This window comes from Carassius gibelio, chromosome A21 (assembly GCF_023724105.1).
Source record: "Carassius gibelio isolate Cgi1373 ecotype wild population from Czech Republic chromosome A21, carGib1.2-hapl.c, whole genome shotgun sequence".
NCBI lineage: Eukaryota > Metazoa > Chordata > Actinopteri > Cypriniformes > Cyprinidae > Carassius > Carassius gibelio.
This window is the reverse complement of record NC_068391.1, coordinates 8,923,784-8,949,258: the sequence shown is the minus strand read 5'-3', so window position 1 is coordinate 8,949,258 and position 25,475 is coordinate 8,923,784. Positions and strand designations below refer to the sequence as shown.

At 39.4% G+C, this 25,475-nt stretch overlaps 1 protein-coding gene across 6 annotated transcripts in view; it reads right to left on the bottom strand.

The window, feature by feature from the left end:
• Positions 1-25,475, bottom strand: part of LOC127941786 (guanine nucleotide exchange factor VAV2) — a 151,677-nt gene that overhangs the window by 99,612 nt on the left and 26,590 nt on the right. For all 6 annotated transcript variants that reach the window (XM_052537188.1, XM_052537186.1, XM_052537187.1 and 3 more), the window contains exon 2: positions 5,397-5,513. In XM_052537188.1, the coding sequence (XP_052393148.1) occupies positions 5,397-5,513 (117 nt within the window). The remainder of the gene's footprint in view (positions 1-5,396; positions 5,514-25,475) is intronic.

Below are 25,475 nucleotides of genomic sequence, written 5' to 3'. Positions count from 1 at the left end.
TTGAAACAAACTATGTTACAGACTTTTCATTTAGATCCTAAAGAATCATATCCCCCTTAAAAAAAGGATTAACAAAGATTGCAGTGATCCTGTTTACACCTTTGTCAAGTTTTAGGGCAGAGAGGTCACCATACGTAAAACTTATCACACATATATATCTAGGCTACAGAATCTCAGACTCTAGAGTTTATGGAGAAGAACAAATATGCTATATGCACTTTGACGGTTTACTTATTCATGCTTACAAACTCAGAAAAAAAACATACCTGTCAGTCAGAGGAATTCCTTTAGGTTTGCAGCAAACTAAAGGGCAAGAGAAACAGAGCAGGACAGAAAGAGAAAAATAAAATAATGAGTGTGCTCCGCAAGCTGCTCACGGCTGGAGCTGAATGAAGAAGTACTTCCTGCTCTTCCTGGATGACTCCCCTTTACTGCCATGGCACACTGGAGACAGACCAAACTGCATGGCGTAGACCAGTGAGCACATTAAAAACTCCCTCACTTTCTTTTTTCTGTCAGTCTTTACACCACAACTGAGTGTTCCGGACTCCGCGGCGAGAAAATGTTCAAATAGAAACCAGGCAGAGGCCATTGTGCAGTTCTACCACAGTGTTACACTCTCAAAGGGAAGACAAAAGAGCAGCAATTATTTCCACAATGTAAATTTTATTGTGCAGGGCGCTTTTGGTCTCTGCGTGTAACATGTTCAGCAGTTCATCACATTCCTTCCTGCAGAATTAAACACTTCTGCCTGTCATCACCTCCTGTCAAAGAACAGAATCGCCAGAAAAAACAAAGAGCTGATTCTGGAAAAACAGTCTCGGCAGATTTATGAAATATTGCTCCCCTTTAGCTTTTGTGCTGAAAAGCACAGCAGCACTTATTACATGTGTGCAGCTGAGGTGCTGACTAAAATTTGATGTTGTACTTATTGTTGACATAATAACTAGCAGTAGTAGATGTATCACAGATGTATCTGGGGGGGGGCAGGTTTGTACTGGAGAGAAAAGAAACAGAGCATGTAGACAAAATGACATGTTCTAAGACAGTAAATTTGAGTTTGACTTATAACAGTTTGTGATTGTGTTTTTTTCTCTAAACCACATTAATGTCTGATCCTCATAAAAAAATACAGCAAATAAAAATAAGTAAATAAATGTTAATTAAATTAAATTAAATGGAAAAGTCATTCAAATTAAAATATTATATTTCAATAATAATGTTTACATTTTAAATACAAAGCCATTCAAAAACACAAACACTTCTAACCTTTCCTATCTGTTATTTAGATATTCTAGGATACATCTTTGGTAAACCTTTTGGTAAGCTAAACACATGATAATAATTGTAATTGTTATAAGAGTGCACAGGAGAACGCCACAGTCAATTATTACGGCTGTCTCAGTTCATAAATGACGCCTGACAACCACCTGTTTCAGCAGATACCTCAATAACGAGGTAAGAGCTAATGAGGCATTTAGAGGGAGAGAGCGGCAAGGGGAAATTCCAAAGTGAAGCAGGTACTTCCCTTAAATTATTCAAAGCAGGAGTGAGACGTTTTGAATGAATAATTGATTGTGTTGGCAGGTTTGTTAAAACATGCAGCCTTGCTTCTGATGGACAGGAGTCGCTGGGGAACCAAGTGTGACAAGGATACAGATGCACATGTCACTTGCTTTGAGGAGGAGAGCTTTTTGTATTTAGGAACATTCGTTTTAATGATCCGAGCACGGCGAAATGGCTTTCCACGACAAATATGGTCTCGATATCATTTAACTCACAACAGGATGCCTTTGGAGATGGAAGAGAAACTTTCAAAACAAGATTGATTCGGAATAAAGCAATTTGCTACTGAAAGTACATTATGGCCTAGGATTAATCCCAAATGAAATTGAAGCAGTTTGTCTAAACAGACAAAATTTTTTTAAGTTTTAAGCGTTCTAAATGATCCTTTCTGTATAGATGCAAAGGAATCATGTTCTTAGCTAGCAACCAAAAACACCTCCTTACACTTCTTTAACAACTACATTATAACATCAGGAGATACACGTTTAACAGTATATGTTTTGTTCGGTCAATCTGTATCAAACATTGTTAGGTCAAAAGCTCACCACGGATGAAAAAATAAAAGCAAGCCAGTCTGATTTAAAACCTCAGCCAACTCTTAAATGCATCAGTGTTGCATCAGCTTGGCTACATGCATTTAAAGCTAAAATTCTACAGAGCCTTTACAGAGAGTCTATTCTTTAATGTCACCATTGTTCCTTAGCAACTTTCTCAAAGCTGTGTGTTACAGGTACAGTATTCGGCAGCACTTTGCTGCAGTAGAGAGTGCCTGGCAACCAGCTATTTTGAGACCATGTTTAAAAAGGAGAGGAGAGGAGAGGAGCTCAAATATACTTGAGAGGAGAATTGTATGCACATGGAGAGTACAAACACTATATGGTCACTGAATTGTTATTGTGCATTCAAAAGAATAGCACTTCTGCTACAGATAGTTTTAGCACAATACCAAGAAACTAAAGAGGAAGCCTGCAGGGGAGGGGCAGTCGACAAATAACTTTTTTTTTGCATTAAAAGGGAAAGTGTCCTGTAAATTTCTATTTTTAGCTTTAAATGCTAATATTTTAAATAATAAATAATAATAAATAAATTCTTTAGCATTTTTGCAGGCCAAATAAATAGCCATGGGGCTTGACATATAAAAATAATAATACTAATAATTAACACAAATATTATTTATAAATTGTCTTTAAATCTAACAAATTACTTTACAACAAAATAACTACAAATAACAACAACAAAAAATAGTTACTGAAGTGCATGTCTTGGGGAAAAAAATCTAACTCTTTCTTCTTATTTAAGATTATGGAAATAACCTTTGACTCCCAGTGGACTCCAAAAGGCCCCAGTGGTGTCAATCAAGAAGCTATTTTCCTGATGAACTGACTGTTAATTTAGAGCACACCCACACGAGCCCACTGGGAGGTTGTTCTGTCTCTGAATAAAGATGAGGGAAAATTATGACAACCCTAAACAAAAGAGACCAGGTCAATAAGATTTTGTAAAACAGCCAGGTCAAAACTGGCCTGCAGGGGTCATTTGAGTGTGATCTCCCCTGTGATCATCAAAATCATCTTCAGCCTGTCTGACTCACACACTGCAAATCACAAAGCTATAAATAGGCTGTGAACAGGTGAGGTGTCATCATGCTAATTGTCACAAAGACGTGAACCAAAATGATTGTGGTGTTCATTTAAATGATAACAACTGCATATCCAGATCCAATTAGGGGAGAAAAGACAGAAGCAGTTTGGTTTGAATGCCACATTAATCCAAAAGCGCACCCCAGAGAGCTGTGTGTTTATGAGTAATGATGAAAATGGAATGGCAAGGAGAATCTGGGTCCATCTGTGATTGTCGTAAGGATGCATCCCACGGGCTGATTGGATGGAGGAGGGCATGAAACATCAGCGTACTGACAGAAGTGCTCTGGCAAGTTTAGTGAGAGATGTGGGGGTGAGCCATCTGTCTGAAAGACCTTAAAGAAGCGAGATGGAGAAAGGGATGATAGGCAATTACTTGAAGCATCAGGAGGGACAGGTGTCTCGTATCAGATCCACCCAGGAAAAAGTAATGAAGTGCTGATGACTGAGAGTATGCATAGAACTAAACACACAGATTTGTGCTCTCTTCTCAACAAAGGCACTGTAAGGATTAGGAGGGATCGAGTATGAGAGTGACAACAATGCTTTTCACCATCCTTGAAATGACCACAGACACATCAACCTGCCGACCAGCTGCAAGGACACAAATGACTAAGACTCTCCATTCTAATTAAAGGCAACCCTGATCTTGACAGGCCAGAGAGAAATATTACTGTCTAAGGTGAGAGTTCAACAATGTATGTGCTATTGAAAGATTAAAAATGCTTTCTATTCTTCAGCTCTCCAGTTTCAGAAGCATCAGTCTCTGTTCATATTTAAAAGGAGGTGGATGATTTGCATGTATGGCGCACTGACACTGAGCTGCCTACTTCAATATATTATAATGCGCTGCTTGCCCTTAATGGAGAATCAATGACAGGACAAGCCCGTCACCTTCGAGTCGACGCAAACACAATTTACACATTGACATGTGGAGGGTGTGTGTGATTGATTCTGACTGCTTGAGGGTTTTAATATTGTTTTCCATGCACTCACTGACTCTCACTCACCCTCTTCCACATTATCCATGAAAGCTCACCGTCAGGCAAAGGCTTCATCTCACCCTTTGAGACATTAAAACGCTCTCATCGTCTTGCCTCTCCTTTCTTTCCTGACCGAGGCATTGGAAACGTCCAGAGACGCTTGCTGAGCTGTAGTTAACTGGAACTATTGGATTGAAAAGGTTTCAATGGTCGAACATGTGCTTTGCACCTGTAAATATTTCATGAAGTCCAATCAATTCATGCAACCAAAACAATCAATAATAAGGAAGTTCTTCTCATCAATTCTACTAACCTTTACAGCACTTTTTTTTTTTACCAATATAGCTATTAAAACTACACTGATACTGAGGAGGAACTCATATCCAATATAAACGTTAGACATTGAGCTGAATTAGCACTAAGAAACAGAATTAACAATGAGCTTCTAGCATAGAGGTCAGTGCATTGACTAAACTGCCATAGTGATATAAAGATCAGGGTTCAGCTGTTCTTAAGGACACCACATTTTCTCCAATATTTGGATGATCATCATAGCAAAGTCAGCATAAAGGGTGCTTACGCACTAGAGAAAGCTCTGACAGAGTATTTGACAGTCAGAAATGTACAAGATGCATTTTAAGGATGTGTAAAATGTTGGGACAGTCTGACATCGAGCAGGAATATGATTTATTTTTGTGATCTGAAAGAGGAGTATTTTATTTGTGGATCCCAGGCACCAACGTTTGAAAACCCTGGGCTAGATGGTACGGTGAATAGTTACGAGGTCTTTCCCAGACAATTCTCCCTTAAATCACTTTAAAAGCTGATCATCAGTCACCCTAAAATGGGTACGGATGAAAATCCTTGGAAAAATGCATAAACACACATACAAGCCATATGGGTAGCGCCACAGATATGCACTGGCACACACAGATATGCTTGTGACCCCGAGGTGTGTGATCAAATGTGCATGTGAATATTCCAACATGATTAAGCACTGCACACACTTTTAAATTATCCCCAACATTAATGGATTGCGTGTGAGAGGGAACAAAGCTTATGCACAATAGCCCCGGTAATGGGTTAATCTCCTATAAAAAGTGCACAAACATTAATGTTATTCAGCTGCGGAGACTTCAACATGATGGTGTAAAATGGTTAATGGTCTCAGGTAACCTGCGTGCGCTGCAAAACCATCGTTTCTCACCTTCCCAAAGTCCCTCACGTCAAAGAGATCGAATGGATCAAACAGCTCGCTGTTCCTCAGGCCAAACTTATCATGGCACACCTTCAGGAATGTTCGGATGTTCTTCAGACACAGAAACTGGAAAAGAAGGAGACAAATAAAGAATGTCAGACCATTTAGTTGAGATTAAAATTTCAACCCGATTGTAAAAAAAAAAAAAAAAAGGAATTAAAACAAATGGAAAGTCTTTTTGGTAAATAACTACAAACCTATGGAATGTTTCCATATTTAAAAGAATTAAAACACTGTCACTTCACATGGAGAACTTTCTGCAGCATGTGGAGCCCATTTAATTTCCGGGAGCCTATTGACAGTCAGCTCATTTCCTTCTTCCTGTACCAGTGATTAAGCAAACAGTTATCACACACTATGATTTGGATTCCCAGGCCCAGGCTTGGCTTAGATAAGCCAATGAGAGTCTGATGGATCGCCTCTGGCATGATCTACCCCAGTCACCGTTCACTTACCAACCTACAAACCCACCATTCCTTCCGGCCTTTAGGGTCTCTAAAGCAAACTGGATCCTTCTTTCATTGCACAATCATTAACTTATGCCAGTATGACACAACGCTGGCTCCTACTCCTCATTTGTTTCAGAGAATTCATGCATAAACATTCCTTGTAATGAGAATTTGTCTAATATAATTGACTTGAGCTGAATGAAACCTATACAAATCACACTAACAGAGGCAAAACAATAACAATTTTGCCATTGCTCATTTCCACCCACCAAATGTCAATTCATCATGTCTCATGTTTAATTCATGTCCCTGATATAATTCAATTTGGTGCATGGGTTCACATTTCTATGGAGATGCTGGAAACAAACTCCACAAATACTGGTAGCTGTGTTTGCAACAGTACACTTTAGGTGAATAGTGCATTCTATACTAGTAATGATTCAGGAGAGATGAGGGCAATAAACCAGAGATATTACAAGCATGTCACCATTATTCAGCAGGAATCACAACCCCTATTGTGAAAACACCACTAGCAGCTCTGTTTCTTATGCAAAGCGGGACAATGGACGCCTATTTGTCATATTAAAGCCAGTAGAATGGAGATAACCACCCTTAGAACACAAGCCGGATTAAATTCTCACAGCTGTGAAGCCATTTGTAGAACTGGCCCTTAATGAGAGCTGTAAGACAACCTCAGGCCTGTCAGGATAAGCATTATGCCGGAAACACAAGAGTGCTCTAAGTGTGATGCACAAGAAAATACCAGTTCATTTATCAAAAAGATAAGTATGGCTAAGGTCTGCAAGATAAGGGACGAAAAGAATCACAATACAAAAAGACCACAATAATCATACAAAAGAACTATATATAATTGTATAGAATGCATCTAATACAGCATTACATAATATATATATTTGCACTTTTTTGTAGATTAAAATCAGATGCCATTTTAGTTCAAGCTAAATTAACTAAAGTTAATTCATATAAAATTAAATGTTTACAATTTGAAAACACTTGAAACCATGTCTTTAAAAAAACTTTGACAAATTACCACTGGGAAAAAGTGCCTAGCAAGCACCACTATAATAACATACTCAACTAAAATGCGGGTTTATTGTTCTCATTTTGTATTCCCAGGTGATCCTCAAAATGTCCCTCAATATGACTCTATACTAGACATTTTGGTGTTTAGTTACTTGCTTTTAAGAGAGCACTGTCTGCTCCAGAAGAGATGCTTCAGTAATTTCTCTCTCTCTAAGCGTTAAAAACACACTCTGCCTTTTAAAATTTTAATTTTCCACCCTGTTTAGCTATTTCTGAATAGGCTACTGTTTCTTCATGCTAATCATGCCTTTCCTTAGTCTTTCAATTGCTTACGGGAAGCGCCAAGGTATTGCTTTTAGATGTGCTGGGTCATAGCAGGGGTTTGAGCAAATCTAACGCTCAGAGTTCACACCCCAACCCCATGCTATGTTTGTGTTTCTATTGCTCTCTTTGCATTAATATTCTAGTGATGACTACATGGAAAGATCAGAGCACCACCTGTCTCGTTCAGCACAAGCACTCAAATTCTGCTTTTTTCAATGAAAACCATATAGGAGGAGGAAAGACAGCTCCTGGATAAACAGCTAGAGGGAAAAAACAGGTTACAAAGAGCTGTCATTCCCTAACACTCTCATCCCTCAGGAACGGGTTCATACAGGGAATAAATAATTATTCTCTCTGCGTCAGGTACACCACCCTTGCAAGGTGTGTTATCCAAACTGTGAAAGCATCCACTAATAAACTAAATCAACAAAAATTAAGCAGGTAAAGATGAGCATCAAATAAATTAAGATGGAAAAAAAAAAAAAAAGTTTAAAGGCAGCAATGTAGTCCTTGGGGGAAATTATTGTGTCTGAGAAGCAGATAAAAGAAAGTGAGACCAGGGCAGGGGAGTATCACTCCCCATATGGGGGCATGAGGAGCACAGATCAATCCCGCCAATGATTCGCTTCAAAAACAAGAGTGAAGAAGTCAAAGAGTCAAACAATCTGTCAAGCAGTCGAGCTCTTAAAACCTTGAAGCAGCGACTCAAAAAGACAGTCAGTCAGTCAGGAAGAAGGCAGACACAGAAGCAGACAGCAAGACAGCGGGTGAAGCCTAGAGTCTAGACTGTGGCAAGATGTAGTCAGACAGCCGTCAGAGAATCTGCTGTATCTATGGCATTAATCGTTATATATCTTTGGAGAGCCATGGAGAAAAAGGCATAAAACAACAGCCAATACAATAAACCACATAAATGGCTGGATGGTTTTCAACAGATGGCACTGATCACCTATTAAGATGGGGAAATCTAGGTGCAAGGGCAGCAAAAATATCTTTAAAAGGAAACTGGCAAAGGGTTGATCCTAAGCTGATGGGGGGACGTGAGGGGGCACCGTCCTCATTGACAGGCATGGCAGTGGCATTTTGTCAAGCGCTCTGATCCTTTGTCTCGCTCACAGAGGGGAAGCTCCCACTGGAGCATGGTGCCCAGGACAGATCAAGACAAAGCAAGAAAGAGTGAGGGAATGAAAAGCAAAAAGACTAAACACACAGGCAAACACACCTCTGAAGAGCTGATGAGGCTGTGGCTGATTAGCTCAAATCTCCTGCAGGATTTCCAGGGTCGCACAGATGTTAAAACCTCTCCGGAGAAAAAACCTGACTTCGACTAATTGGAGAGGCAGACACTAAATGAATAATGTATGCTGGAATGCAAATGATAATCGGATAGGATTATCCAAAAGGCTCAATTTATCACAGAAACCCCTCTAAATCGTGATCGAATCAAACGCAGGTGTACCTCACAGGAACCCCATCCGCTGTGTGAAACCAAAAAAGAATGCAGACAACTGCAGAGTTGTCTTCAAAACACAAGAAGACTGCTTTCAAAATTGTGTTCTGCATGGATTACTTTTATACAAATATATATTTACATTTTACATTCGCCTTTACATTCAGAAGTTTCCAGAATAAATAGCCAGACCAGGCAAGATAAAGGGAACCATGTGTCAACATGTCCACTGACAGGGCTCTGGTTCAGTACTGTGTGAAGACAACGGAGTTCTTCAGTGCCCCAGAGTACTATCTGGACTCATCCATCCAGACTCCCTTCAACTGAGTCAAGAGAATTAATGGATGCCTGACGGTCTGATCTGTTGTAAAATGGGACACGAAAACAAAGGAAGTCAAAATCTTTTATTATCACCGTCTGACCTGATTTCCTATTTCTGTTAAACCTCCTTCCGAAATTCCAGTATCATAAATCCCTTTTCTTTTCAGTCTCTCGGGCATTTATAAAAAATGCATGCTTAAGCACCAGAGAGAGTGTTTTACTCCTGTTTCTGTTTGTTTTCTTATATACTCATGCTGTTGCCAGGCTACACATTTTGCTGCCAGAGAAGTTTGTTCAAATCTGTTCAGATCTTATCATGTAGAAAATTCACTGATCATCCTCAGAGACTTGAAACTAGGATAAAACCATCTCGCCATAGGATCTCAACTCTTTTTTTTTATTATTATTATTCCATATTCAGCACTTTTGATCTTTCGGAGTATGAACGACATCTTACATAAGTTTAATTTGACCCCTAAATTGGAGAAGGGAGCAATGTCCTGCTTAGGAAGTAGACAGTGCTGCATAAACCCTGTTTGACTTTAACACTGTCCACTTTCGATTAACTTTAGATTTATGACAAATTAGGACCATACCACGCTCTATTCTGGGCACCCAGTAAATCACACAGAAGTAGAGCTGTAGACACTGGGCAAAGGCCAACTGAGTAATCGGTGGATTAAGTAACCAGCAAACACATCAGACGCAGGGCTGATGAATGTGGAGTGAAGGGCTGCAGAGAATCACAGACTACAGCCGATCAATGTTGAGGTTATTTATGCTGCAAGGGCGGGGAGCTGGGTGCCGCATCCATTTTCTGCAGGCCATTTCTCTCTTTCGACAGTGGTTCCTCATATCTGTGATTTAGGCTGCGCTGTACATTCTCATTCTTCTTTCAAAAGACATCTTGGACACATCCCAAGAAGCTAGGCTCAGTTTCTTGTGTTGTTTACTCGGAGAATAGATGTTTCTCTTTATACAACTGCAATGTGACATTAGCATTGGGCACACTCATTTGAAATAATCATACAAAGTAGCACGGGCAAACATTTTTGATGGAGCAAGTGTTCTGAACACATTTTCTTGTACTTGCTTGCTGTGCCTTGAAAATTCATAACCGAAGGGCACGCATAACTAGAAAGCATCACTCCACCGCATCTGTGCCATCAGCGACAGAAGCTTCTTTAGAAACAGCAAAGCCAATTACAGCTGCAAAATCTTTCTGCAACCATGAAATGGTTTGAGTTGGCGTGTCAGGCTGATGGTAGCTAAAAATATGGGTTATCTGTGATGACAGCAACAGACAACAATCATTTCTTACTCTAGATTTACAAGATTAATGCTTTGGTCTAAAATCTAGCAAGTTGCTTTTCTACTGCCAATTCCGGCACGTGCTGCATCATGTTTAGGGGCGTGGAAATGTCCCCATAATAATTGATCAGTGTGCAAACAATAAGTCTTTTATTCATGAATGTCTCACAACTTTTGGATGTCTTATCTGTGAACCTCGCATACTTTTGATAATCCAGCATTTAGTTGATCTAGATGAATGCTCAATGTCACCAATGTAAACGCGACAGCTTTCTTCTTCGATCAGATGGCTTTGTGTTGTTTCCAGGCGGGCCATTAAAGTGCCCCTACTATGCCTTTTCGAATACTTCCTTTTATGCAGCTGTATGTACATGTGTCATGTAGCTGTATGTGAACATAAACAATATGCAAAGTTGTGAAGCCGACAGTGAAAGAAAAATAAAGTTTTTGTCTATCAAAAAATATAATAAAGAAATCGTCATGCAATCACCTAAACAAGTTGTCAGGAATTTTTATCTTATTCGGTTACGGATCTACATAATGAAGTAATACATTTGCATAATGTCTGCCCATGTTCTACAATGCCAACTTGCCCGCCCACAAACAGTAAAACCTCTGTGTTGTTAAAGGGTTAGTTCACCCCAAAATGAAAATTATGCCATTAATTACTCAGCCTCATGTCGTTCCAAACCTGTAAGACCTTCGTTCATCTTCGGAACACAAATTAAGATATTTTTGATGAAATCTGAGAGCTATCTGACCCTCCATAGACAGCAATACAACTGAAATGTTCCCAGCAACAGTAAATAAATCGGTAAAACAGTCCACTGATGTCAGTGGCTCAACTTTAGTTTTGCGATGCTATGATAATGCTTCTTCTTTTTTTTCGCGAAGAAAACAAAAATAACAATTTAATTAACCATTCTTGTCCCCCGAGTTACAACTTATGCCATTTTGGAGAGTACCCAAGGGCTTATTTGACATAATCAGCGTTGCTTACGTTCAGGGGAGAATGTGTACGTATGTGTACGTGTACGTTTACAGTTAAGTGTGCATGTATCAGTCATTTAGCCAACGGTCCAAAGCAACTCCTTTACAGTCAAATTTTCCAACTCCCCTAGAGTTAAACAGTTAAGTTTTACCGTTTTCTCCGGGTCTGGCGGTAGCAATTCTAGTTTAGCTTAGCATAGATCAATGAATCTGATTAGAACATTAGAATCTTGCTCAAAAATGACCAAAGAGTTTGGATATTTTTCCTGTTTAAAACTTGACGCTCCTGTAGTTAACATCGTGTACTAAGACCAACGGAAAACGAAAAGTTGCAATTTTCTATATTCTCATTTGGGTGTAATAATCAAAGAACTTTGCTGCCGTACCATGGGCGCAGCAGTCGCAGTGATATCACGTAGTGCCTGACAATAGTCCCCAGCAACTCTGCTATTGCTGCAACCTGTGCGTAATCACTGTGCCTGCTGCACCCATTTTACCAATGATCAATGCTAAGCCAAGCTAAAAATACTACCGCCAGACCCGGAGATCAACTAAATGGATTTAAAAATGGTAAAATTCAACTGTTTAACTCTAGGGGATTTGGAAAATGAGCGTTCCTTTAAATGCGACACACTAAAACCTGCATAGCGAACTTTTTATTGCATTTCTAACAATAAATTTATTGCAAGCATAATTGTTATTATTTATTTTTATTTTATTTACTTAAAATAAAAATAAAAGCAGCAGTTCAGCGGAGCATAGTTAGGAATGTTTGACACCGCTCATGTCTGGTTCTGGAAGCAGCTGCTGGCTCTCAGCACTAAGTTGCCATTATCTCAGAGCTAACTAATTAACAAAGAAACAAAGAAATTAACAAAGAAAATGGCCTCTTAATCACTCGGTTCATTCCATGGCATCTGTGCCTGTCATCCTTTAAATAATAATCTTCACAATATGGCTAAGTCATCACTCAATCATCAGAGACAACATCTATACAACCTGACAAACAGCCTGTTTCTAGGTAAGACAAAAGCAAAATAAGAGCCACATATGTGAAAAACATACCAATTAATTTTGGATGAGAGTAAATATTTTATTTTAATCTTACAGAAACTGTTCACCCAAAAATAAAACTTCTGTTGTTCTAAACCAAGTTACGTTTCATCTTAATGTATTCAAATATGATGCATCAAAGATGCGCTGTGCAAGATGTTGCCTCAAAAAAAGAAAAATCTGACATTCTTCTAAATATCTTCTAAACATTTTGGGTGACCTATTTCTTCAACTCTATTGAGAATGAATCTTAGATTCTGTTTTAGGCAGGGATTAAACAGCACATCATATTTTAAATCCACCTAAGTGCATTTAAAACACTGCAAAAAATTATATAAGCAAAGAAGCCTAGAGAAAGGATTATCCTTATTCAAAGAGATACCAATGAATATTTCAGTGCAAACTCTCGACTCTAGAACAGTCTGTCCATATCCTGAAAACACGAATTTTAGAATGAATTTAAGCATGTGTGTGGGCAGCTCAACTTTGTAGCTTCTTGGACGTTCTCTTCAGTATTGAGTCATTCTGGTTTATTAAGTGGACACCATTTACATTTAATCTACAAACTGATGACTAATTACACACACATAAATATATAAAATATATAAAAAAATATTACCCTCACTCAAAAAACAGGGTCCCAATATCCTGTTTAAGAAACACTTCCTGTTTACACATGCATTGGAATCTGGTTTGAGAGATTTTTGGCAGCAGCCACTGGAATTAACAGCAGGGGACAACAGCAGCGGAGGGAAAGACTTCACAATAGGCCGGGTTGCCCTTAGACACTTTTCAGTAGTGCAGGTTTATCTTCTCTCTACATGACAACAACAAATAATCTCTCATACAAAGCTGTCAAAACAAAAACCTTGTCTCTCCTCCACTACTTTTCATTACAGCACAGTGTCATTTAATTAACTCCCTATGAATCTTGCACATTCTTCAGTAATAAGCAAAACCAAATAGTCTGGAGCAAAGCCACATGCTCCAGCTGAAAGTGCTTGACGCTGGAAAGAAAATGTGTGTAGGAGAGAGAAAAGAACTTGTCGGGGATATGGAAGAGAGGAACATGAGCTAGCAGGATCAAAAAGGAGCTCCCTACCACTGATCACACTTGAGGAAGGCAGGAGGAGGGGGAGAGAGTAAGGATTATAGTCTTGCTTTGTCTTCTGACACCGGATGTGTTTGTGGTTTCATCAGAAGGCATCAGATCCAGCCAGGGGCTGGTGAGGAGGATCTTAGCTGCAGCCACACATACAGACCCAGACAGAGAGCCTGGAGCCCAAGAGGAGAGTGTTTTGCTCTTCTAACACTGAAGCTCAATTAGGACAAGCAGCCAGACTAAAAGAGAATGTGAAAGGCTGTGATGGTAGGGTTGGAAATGCTAATGAATCGAAGCCCCTAGGAGACGTAATGTTAAACTGAAGTGAAAATCCTTTAGTTGTGATCCTACAACAGAGACGACAGACCACAGTACATGTTAAATCCAATCAAAGTGACATACTTAATATAGACACCCCACATGCAAAAACAGAAAACATGCAACATGGTATCAAAACACATGAACTCAAAAAAAGAGATGAGAGGAACATGGTAGGTTTGGTAAAGTGAGTAAGTGTTGATGTCACGATGATAAGGAGGGCACATGCGTGCCGGGTAAGTCAAAGTCCAAGGGATTCTGCCTTGAGATGATGCATGTGAATTTATCTGCAATGAGCAGTCACAGTCACTAGACAGACAGAGCCGGCAGCACATTGGCATGCCTTTAAAAAAGAAAGAAGAAGGACATAAAGGGGGAGATGTCACTCTAGATTTAGCCCAGTCTCCAACATGTCCATTAATTTCAAAGCAGATGGTTAAAAAAAGAGAAGAGAGGGGAAAAAAAGCTTTAAGGCAGAGCAAGCCAGAGTTGAGTGCCAAACAAGCAAACGTGAGGTTTAGATGAAAAGTGAGAAAAAAATATTAAATAGGGCTGCATAGGGCTGCACGATAAATCTGATGTGATTGTCATGCGCATATTGTCAGTAAAGCCGGTTCTGAAATCAGCAGTAAATCTACATCACGTGCTTTCAGATGGTGCAGTAATTCACTGAATAGCTACGCAAAATCATGTTCATAATCACAGACAATTTAATTGCATGATTATGAATTTGAACATATCGTTCTGCAATTATGAAAGCTGTTTGCGTAGCTTGTCAGTGAATTACAGCTCCGTGTAGTAAATGCTGCTCCATCTGAAAGCATGTGAAAGATAGCGTGTTTTTTACTCCAAACTCATTTCGTGACATCAGATGAGTTTTTGAAATAAATACTTCTGTGAGATGATATGGTATTTTACACAGAATAAGTCACGCAACATATTTCATAGTATTCTAAGCAGAGATAAAGGTTATGTTGATTAGCATTGCATTATTATATACATTATTATAATACAAATTATAATAAGACGAGCTCTTATAAACCATATATTATCATAGTTGTGTGTTTATTAGTCATGTTGAATCAATGAAAGCAGGTAAATCTTCTGTTTATTCAGCAACAGCTATAGGGATTTCCTGGATTTCTTTTGTGAGGCATATTTGGGTTTTATGCATGCGAGCGCCCTCTGGCTTTCGGATAGAGATTTACTGCTGATCACAGAACCGTGCTTCACTGAAAGATGAGCATGACAATCGCAGCTTCTGCCTAATCACGATTTATCGCCTTTGCGATCTAATTTCAATTAACTGTGCAGCACTGGTGCTGAATGAGATTTTAGTTTCGTTGATACAGTTAAAGGGGGGGTGAAATGCTATTTCATGCATACTGAGTTTTTTACACTGTTAAAGAGTTGGATTCCCATGCTAAACATGGACAAAGTTTCAAAAATTAAGTTGTACGTTTGAAGGAGTATTTTTGTTCCCAAAATACTCCTTCCGGTTTGTCACAAGTTTCGGAAAGTTTTTTTTCGAGTATGGCTCTGTGTGACGTTAGATGGAGCGGAATTTCCTTATATGGGTCCTAGGGCACTTCTGCCGGAAGAGCGCGCGCTCCCGTATAGCGAGGCTGAGCACAGACATTTCACTGATCAGAGCGATTCACTGATCAGAGTGAGAGCATCGCGAAAAAGTCACAAAAGAAGTGTGTTTTTGGTTGCCAGGGCAAGACAACCCTGCACAGATTACCAAAAAAAACAGCATTAAGGGACCAGTGGATGGAGTTTATTTTTACAGAGCATCAACGGAGTTGTGCAAGTGTTTTTGTTTTTTCCCTGCATTTCTAAGATGCTTGTTTTACAAACAAGGCCCAGTTTGACGACGGATTTGCGTATCGTTTATTTCTTAAGGATGATGCAATCCCAACGAAAAAGGGTCACGATCGTGTGTTGGAACCGCAGGCGGTGAGTAAAACTGCTTCAAATATCTCTGCCTCCTTGTTAGTGCGTCCCCTCCCATGCCGGAGACCCGGGTTCGAGCCCCCCTCGGAGCGAGTCGTTGCTGCTGCTGCTTTCATTCAGTTTCAGCCTCGAGATCTGATTCTGGATCATAAATAAATGGCTGAATCTGACTGTAAGCCATGGTTTGTTAGGGATGATGGTTTTTCCCTCACGGTAATGTCACAGCTTCCAAACGCTCTCAACGCAAAAGCCTGCTCGTGATTCTTTAGCTCCGCCCACACGTCACGCCTCCAGCCGGTCGTGTTTTTCCGTGAAAAATCGGTACAGACTATCTATCTTTCTCTTATGAATATAATAAAACTAAAGACTTTTTGGAGTTATGAAGGATGCAGTACTACTCTATAGGTACTCAAGATTAACAGGATATTGAGTGAAAACGAGCATTTCACCCCCCCTTTAAGTGATTTTTTCACATGCAAGCTTATGGTGTAGTTGCAGATTTTTGTGGTACTTCAAATCTCCCAAAGCACAGCATTGATGCATAGATGAGGAGTAAACAAAAACAAATAATATATTATTTGTATTATTGATAATGTATGTATTTTCTATAATTATTGTTTCAATTTTGGGGTCACACTGACCCCAAAGACAAGGTTAATAAACAGGAAATGAGGACCATTTGAGGGTTAAAGCTAAATCATTTTATGATGACCACGAGCAAGGCTACATTGTCAGCAGTCAGTGGAGACTGTATGATACCATGACATGTTTGATTACAGTTAATGTAGTCTCATGGAAGGAACCTCACATGCCAGAAATGAAAAGAAAGGGAAGAGTAAGAAGATAATAAGAAAATAAGAGAATAGAAATAGAAATATAAATAAATAGAAAATAAGAGAATACTGGCACACTTTAAACAGCCCAAACATGCCAAGTGAACTCCACTATCTTACTCTCAAGAATGAGATCATACCTGAGACTGCTGGAACTGTGACATACAAGGTAAAGAAGGAAATCTTATCCCATGTACACATCCTATAACTCATACTAGCAGACAGGTTTTCAACATTTGCTGATAACTTCCACTTTATGCAGTGTTTTGTCATCGCCTAAATGCAGCTCACTTTATGCCAGAGGCACAACTTGTGCATTGCAGGCTGTCCCTCAGCAATAGGGTTAGGTACCTATTTAACCGGTATGTACCGAAACGAATCAGAACGCAGATTTCGGTGCCTCATTTCGTTGACACTTAATACCCGAGTGATCGACTGAAATACTTATCCTGGTTCTCCGAAATGGATGTAGGAAGCATGGGCGTCACTAGGCCATTTTTAGCGGGCTATAGGGATTAGCTCCATAAACCGTACACAAATTCGTGATCGCCTCATAGTCAGTCACCTAATTTCATATGAAAATACTTCAATACGTGATGCAATTTGTTCCATATTTTACAAAGGCCAACACATAATTTAATAAACAAAAAGAATTCTGCACTGTTTAAAATACTAATAGCAATTATAATGAGATCTGTTAAAGCCCTTTCACTGGAGCGTAGCATGCGGTAAACAAACCTGCGCAGTTTAAAACATCTAGAGCTCACATCTGCCCTTGCACACTTAGGGCTGAATGGGAAAGTTATCAATTAACTGAAGGTGGCAACCCTACGCTCATCACACCAATGCTGTTTCCTCCAGCGAAAATCTAGCCCTTAACACATATGAACGCATACTTTATAAAACGATCATGTTGGTATTTTACTTTTCATTTGAATATTTAATATAAAATATATTACAGAGCATGTGGCATACCACAGTCATTCACATAACTGATTGAAGACAGTGACACAGCACTCAGTCAATTCACTCAATTTATCTCCATATCAGTGTGACTCCCGATACCACTTTTTCACTTCCGATACTGAGACCGATGCTGCAGCTTTGGCTATTTGCCGATTCCGATATCAATCCGATATTTTTATTTTATTCTTGAACTAATACTAATAATAATAACAAAATAAATGGAACCACTTTGCTCAATTAGCCACATAAAAACATAAAAGTCTCTGTCATTATTTTATCTATGTTATCTTTGTTGCCTTTTCCAGGGCAAAGTTGTCCATCAGTTATGATCATTTGCAGTCAGCCGACAGCCGCAAGCACGCACCATCCTGGTGGCTAGGGGTGGGAATCGCAGGGTACCTCATGATTAAATTAAATAAAATTAAATTAAATTAAATTTTACCTAATGATACGACACGAATCACAATACATGGCTCACGATACAATAATATCACGAATACAGCAATTCTGCATTAATCGATATATAGGTGCATCTCAATAAATTAGAATATCATGGAAAAGTTTATTCATTTCAGTAATTCAACTCAAATTCAGCGCACACAGACTGAAGTAGTTTAAGTCTTTGGTTGAATTTTTTTGAGTTAAAAGTTTTGTTAAATGTGAGCCAAAATCATCACAATTAAAAGAACCAAAGACTTAAACTACTTCAGTCTGTGTGCATTGAATTTATTTTATCTACAATTTGAGCTGAATTACTGAAATAAATTAACTTTTCCATGACATTCTAATTTATTGAGATGCACCTGTATTGCTAGACAATCCTATAACAATAGATCACGATATAACTATGAAAACAATATGCCTGTGAAAAGGTTAAGTGCAAGTTTTCCCTCTTTATTCAAGTCCAAACTGATATAAAAAAAAGAGCACAAAAGGTTCTGTAAATCAAATTGAACTTGTTAAGTAAATTTATATTTTATTATTGGACTTAATAAAAGCTTACACATTTCTTTTGTGTAAAAAAACACATTTACCTGCCTACAAACTTTATATAGTTTTATATATATATATATATATATATATATATATATATATATATAAACCTGGTACATTTCAAAATTTATCTTGAGGGATTTTCTCAACCGTTTCCTCTCCTCTCAAAAAAAATAAATAAAAAAAGAGCACCCCACATGACATAGCCATTACCATCCGTGTCTTTTGCACGCACAGGTTTGTTATTTTAAATGCAGATGCACGGCAAGCTCACACACTGCACACCTCTGCACTGCATAACAGCTCTGACAAGGTTTTGTTTCATTGTCCATACCTTAGGAGAAGATTTATGATTCTGCCGGTCTGTGCCCACTGCCCACACTGCATAACACATACTTGTAATACCTACAGAGAGAGAACATCCAGATTTGTTGACATAAACCTGTGATCTGAATGGAGAGGTTAGGCTACATGGACTTAGTATGCTCTCTGCAATGTTAACGTGATTGATGCCTACAGGACATTTTTTTAGTTCTCATCTCCATAAACATAAGACAACGGTGCATCTCTGATTTGTTGTTGGTCTTCCATTATGCTTGTATTTCTTCTTTGCTATGAATTACAATCCCCATTCATCTGACCATCTACAATCTGGGAAGCACCACCACAAGAAGTCTGGAGGTACTGCAGCTCCGGTAAGCTAAAGTGGCAAACAGCCACAGTATAGGTATGAACTTAGATCTTTTTTATGTTTAAAAAAATTCTGATAATTGATCCCATAGTATTGATAACATATCACAACCGGAAATTTCGCAATAAATCGGCACATCGTGTAGGGACATACTGGTGGGGATGGGTACTGAAACCTGGTATTAAAATGGCCCCGGGGCTAAATTATGAAAGACCATAGTATCAGTAAGATCTGAAGGTATCGGTTCTGCTTTCGGTACTGGAGGGGAACAATTAATGTACTATGTATTTTTGCTTAATAATGTTATCGTGCACATTTTACCTCACCAAACTTTTCTAATGTGTGATCATATTAAGACGTTTGTCTGTGAGATCTGCGAGATCTCTCATGCCCGCCGCGGAGGCTGTCTGTCAGTCACACACACACACACACACAACGAGCGCGGCGCACATACAAGCATAAGGGGCCGTTCACATATTGCGTCTTTTGCGCGCTCAAGTTCGTTATTTTAAATGTAGGCGCGCGGTATGCGTGCTCATAATGGAAGCAATGCGGTTGCGACGCGCACGTGGTTCGACAAGCTCATTTTTTCCAGGCCCGTCCGCACCGCATCAGGTTAAAAACATCTCAACTTTTCAGAATGCCGCAAGCGCACCACAGGTCATGTAACTTCCTCACCTTTTCCGTAGCAGCGTTGAAAGCTCAGCCAAGATGAAGGAACAGCTGATAGCTGTATGTGGATTTTTAAATTAATTTAGTAGAAGTGCTACTGCAAGCAGTTTTTAGTGCTGCAAATCCATTTATCCATTGCTGAAATTTCAACATCTTCATGGAGAGAGCAGGTCATGGTTGCTTAGCAACGGCAGACTCCTCAGGAGCGCAAGTGCCCAAAGGCTTTGGGGAAAAAAAAATCAGAAAGCGATGTGCCTAGCGTTTTCCACACGTTTTTAGACGCGATATGTGAACAGCCCCTTACAGTACGAAAACTCCTGCTTAATACAAAGAGTGACGATGGCGGAGACAGCAAAACGTTCTAAAGTGTGGTTATACTTCACTAGAGTTGATGCAGACAACGCTGGTCATAAGTGCAAATTTTTTCATGTTAGGGCGGAAACACAAGCAATCTGTCAAAGCATCTTTCAAAAGTGCATTATGTTCAGACAGAGAAATGCAAAGTTTTCGACTGCCTAACACAACACAAAGTAACACAACACAAAGTACAGATAAGAATACCGTTGAAGTACCGGACCGTTGCATTTCTCTCACCGCGTGCGCGTCGTGACCGCGTCGCTTCCATTATGAGCTCCGCATACCGCGCGCCTACATTTGAAATATCGAACTTGAGCGCGTATAATATATGAACGGCCCCTTATGCATGTGTGTGCGCCGCGCTCGTTATTGTTGTTGTGTGTGCGTGTGTGTGTGTGTGTGTGACTGACAGACAGCCTCTGCGGCGCGCATGAGAGATCTCGCAGATTTCACAGACAAACGTCTTAATATGATCGCACATTAGAAATGTTTGGTAAGATAAAATGTGCATGATAACATTATTAAGCAAAAATACATAGTACATTATTTTTTTCCCCTCCAGTACCGAAAGCAGAACCGATACCGTCAGATCTTACTGATACTACGGTCTTTCATAATTTAGCCCCGGGGCCATTTTAATATTGGGTTTCGGTACCAATCCCTATCCCTACCTACTGTTGATGTCATTTAAAATTTGTGGAAACTAATTCCACTAGTTCTGGTCATGTGGCAATAAATAAAGATACTATTATACTCAAATTCATCTGGTATATGACAAAAGAGTTGACTGTGCCAGTGATTCATAAAGTAGGATTACAGTGTGTCCCTACTCTTTCCTCTTAAATCCATCAACAGCTCTTAGGGGCCAGCAAGCATGTCATTTATTTGGAATATAACTAGGAATGTAGCACTATTTAAACATGTTTTATCTTAAGTAATGAATTAATTCCATTTTTTAATTCCTTAATTCCTTTTCTAGGCACTCAAAGCGATTTACATTGTCAGGGGGTATCTCCTCATCCACCACCAGTGTGTAGCATCCACCTGGATGGTGCGACAGAAGCCATATTGTGCCAGAACACCACCACACACCAGCTTATTGGTGGAGAGGAGACAGAGTGATGAAGCCAATCAGCAGATATTGGGATTGTTAGGAGGCCATGATGGTCAGAGGCTAGTGGGCGAATTTAGCCAGGTCACACCTGGGATTTTTAATGACCACAGAGAGTCAGGACCTCGGTTTAATGTCTGACCCGAAGGATCTTGTACTCATAACATGCTGGTGTGCAACCTAATTAAACTTTTGATCAGTGTGAACAAAGAGCATATGAGCAAATGACTATGCCACTGATTCGCAAAGTAGGATTACATTTGGTCCCTATTCTTTCCTCTTAATTCCATCACCAAATCTGGGGGCCAGAGAACATGTCATTTATTTGGAATATAACTAGGAATGTAGCACTGTTCAAACATGTTTTATCACACTTATAACACACTGGTGAGCAACCTCATGAAACTTTTGATCAGTGTGAACAAAGACCGTATGAGCAAATGACTCCTAGCAAATGAACTCCTTTCACTATTGCAGAGTAATTCAAAGTCATGATCTTTAAATATACACATAAATAAGTGCATGCCTGTGAGATGTTGCATATGCTGTTCATATTTCCACCTGCACTTTGAAATTTTAACAAAGAGGACATTAAGAATCCAACAATCCAAAGACCTCTTCCTTTATTATTCCAGCCTGAACTTGTGGAGATTATTCCAACAAAGTAAACATACGCCGCCGCCAATAAAATCACTCCATGGTGCAGCATTATCCGGTGTCTTGGATGATCTAATCTCCTATACCTCTATATCCATTTTCTTTGGGTCGCTGCCATTACTCACCCTTCAGGATTGACAATAAACTATGAAGGATTTACGCCCTGAGGTATTCCTATTGCTAGGAAACCCCATCCATTTGAGACTAAACAACATAGCTGACAGCAAATATACTTTTGTTTCCCTTTAAATTATAAAACAAAACAAAAATAGGTTTCTTTCCCTGCCATCTAGCAAGTGAAAGGAACTGGAATCGCTCATCATATAATTGACCTGTTTTATTTCAGTGTATGTGGGAATGCCCCAGGAGAGCCTATAAATACACTGGGCTGATCTGGAAAACTCACCTCCACTGGTTTGCTGTCTTTCCTCTGAGGTGAAATATAAATGAGTAGTGTGATATTTATCAGCATTTTGCATGACTCACATCTAATGATTTACCATGTGTCATCATGGTAATAAGATACTTCTCAATGAGCCTTAACCAAACAAAGGGATGTGATTTTCTATGTCTGTTCCCACCTGGGGACATCAGCTAAAATGGCACAAAACAAATCATATCTACAGACAATGAGGGATTTTTAGCATCATTTATCTTCACAATGCTTAATAGCATTGCGTCTCACCAACTAGGTGTCAACGTAGCATTAAATCACCATTCAACAGCCATTCAAGCCACTGCCACCACACAAATTAGTTAGCAATTTATTGTAAAGACCCAGCTTGAATGCTGTTACCTAAACAATAAACCTCCTTACTGAAGTTAAAGGGTTGACTGGTGTCACTATGGTGTCACTATGTCAAGCAAAATCGATTCAAGAATTTGAGTGAACTTCACAAGGAATGGACTGAGGCTGGGGTCAAGGCATCAAGAGCCACCATTCACGGACGTGTCAAGGAATTTGCTGAACCACAGACAACGTTAGAGACGTCTTACCTGGGCTAAGGAGAACAAGAACTGGACTGTTGCCCAGTGGACCAAAGTCCGATTTTGCTTCTGCTCCATATACGTAACACACACACCTCAGCAGTGCCACAAACTGATCACCTCCATGCCACGCCGAATTGTGTAATTAAAGCAAAAAGAGCTCCTACCAAGTATTGAGTATATGTACAGTAAATGAAAATACTTTCCAGAAGGCCAACAATTTACTAAAAAATAGTTTTATTTGTCTTATGAAGTATTCTAATTTTCTGAGATAGTAAATTTGTGGGTTTTTGTTAAATGAGAGCCAAAATCATCTTCATTAAAAGAACCAAAGACTTAAACAACAGACTGCGTGCAATGAATTTATTTAGTACATGAGTTTCACAATTTGAGTTGAATTACTGAAATAAATGAACTTTTCCACGACATTCTAATTTATTGAGATGCACTGTATTGCTCATAGTGATCTAAATAATCACACAGCGCCCCCCTCGTTTGAATTCTTGGTCCGAGCACCTAGATCGGACTGAAAGGGCATTTTACGCCACTAACCCTAATGTTATATAACATATATTAACCATCCAAAAAATCTGCAATCAGGAGCAGAATGGGAACACTTCTATCATGAAATGTAATTTCCTGCCCATATCAATGAGCTGAAGGTGAAGATAGTTGATGCAGTAGTCAGTTTTTTTTTTTTTTTTTTTTTTTTTGTCACCTGAGCATGCTTCATTTACCCTCCAATAACACAACACATTTTAATGGTGCTTTTCCATGGCATGGTACAACACAGTGCGGATCGGCACGCTTTACTTTTGGGGGGTTTTCCACTGGGTACAGTACCTGGTACTTTTTTTTGTACCACCTCGATTGAGGTTCCAAGTGACCCATAACGTTACCAAAACGTGTAAACTCTGCTGATCACGGATTGGCCGGAGGTAATCGTCACTACCTGAGTCACTGAACTTGCGACACAAACACAAAATAACCTCTAGATTTAAACCAGCAGAGCCAGCAAAGGAGCAAACGCAACTGTTTTGAATGAGTGCAGATTTTTTAACAAATCAAAAATGTCTGTTTCGTTGTCTGTTGAGGAATTACATATGTTCCTCTCATTGATAGCCGAGGATCGGATCCAGCGAGAGCTTGAGGGGGCGACAGGGAACGGAAAACGAGTCACGAGTCGTGGCAGGAAAGGCAGCGCAACAATAACGTCATGTGCATAATCCCGCCCACTCTAAAATGGTACTCAACTGCTGTGGAAACGCAAACCGAGACGAGTCGGGCCATGCTGTAGTGTACTGAGCCATACCGAGCAGAGTTGTACCACACCATTATTGTACTGGTTAATTATGTCAATTTACCAGTACAATAACTATTCATCATCATCAAGAATAAGGCAGAGAGGGAACATACTGGGATCCGAAGGAGACTATGGCTGATGTGCAACATTAAGGGGGAAGAAAATGAGAAATTCTGTGTATTCCAGTGCTGACATTCAAAGCTGTATCCCAAAAGTGTAAGGTTCAATTAGCTCTTTAGAAGCATGTGTTTGAGAGGCTGCGTTGTGGTTTTCTCATTAGAGGTGTGTGAGGTTCAGTGCCTGCTGAGTGAAGCTTTTGTGAATAAAAAAGGAAGTGTGGGAACACAGCTGAGGCTTTGAAAAATATAAATCTATTCTTTATCCTGTACTGATGTATTGAATGGCAGACAGAGGGTGAGGGAGTGAGTGAAAGAAAGAAAGAAAGAAATCTAGTGACAGCTATCACAAGATGATCAAGTAAAGGAGAGTGAAAGCACTGGCTAGTGTTTTGTCACAATATTAAGTTCATCTTATCACGGTGATAATCTGATGGTAGGCCAGAACAGTCAATGCACTCACAGGAAACATGCAACATAAGAAGCAGCCGATTACTAAAATATCAGCTCAGCAACCATACAGTTGAAAGCCACAGCCATTTAAGGCAAGAGACATTTGGTACACTTTAAAACTTGGCCATTTTAATATTTTATAACTGAAAATCTGCAGTGTGAGGTTTATGTAGGTCACAAATGAGATCTTATAATTTTTGCCAGTAATAGTTTTGAAAGACCCGGTACTTCGGTACCAAGTCGGTACTGAAAAAATGAAAATGTAACGGTACCAGGTTTCTTGACGCATACAGCGCTATGATTTCCGCAAAGCAGAAAACGAGGACGGAATCTCAAAATCCAGTCATGAGAATGAAACTTACATTTTAATATGGGACAGTCAAGGAATTTGTCAAAGTTAGCATAAATTAATAAAATCAAATCTCCATATCGACCAGTATCTGTAAATGTTAAGCCGCAAAAGTTCTTAAGTTAAAGTTCAAAAAATCTTCTGCGCGTCTCTGTGAATGAATGAATGGCAGAGACGTTCGGGTTTGTTTACTACATAGTCGTACTGAGGACTTAAATACAT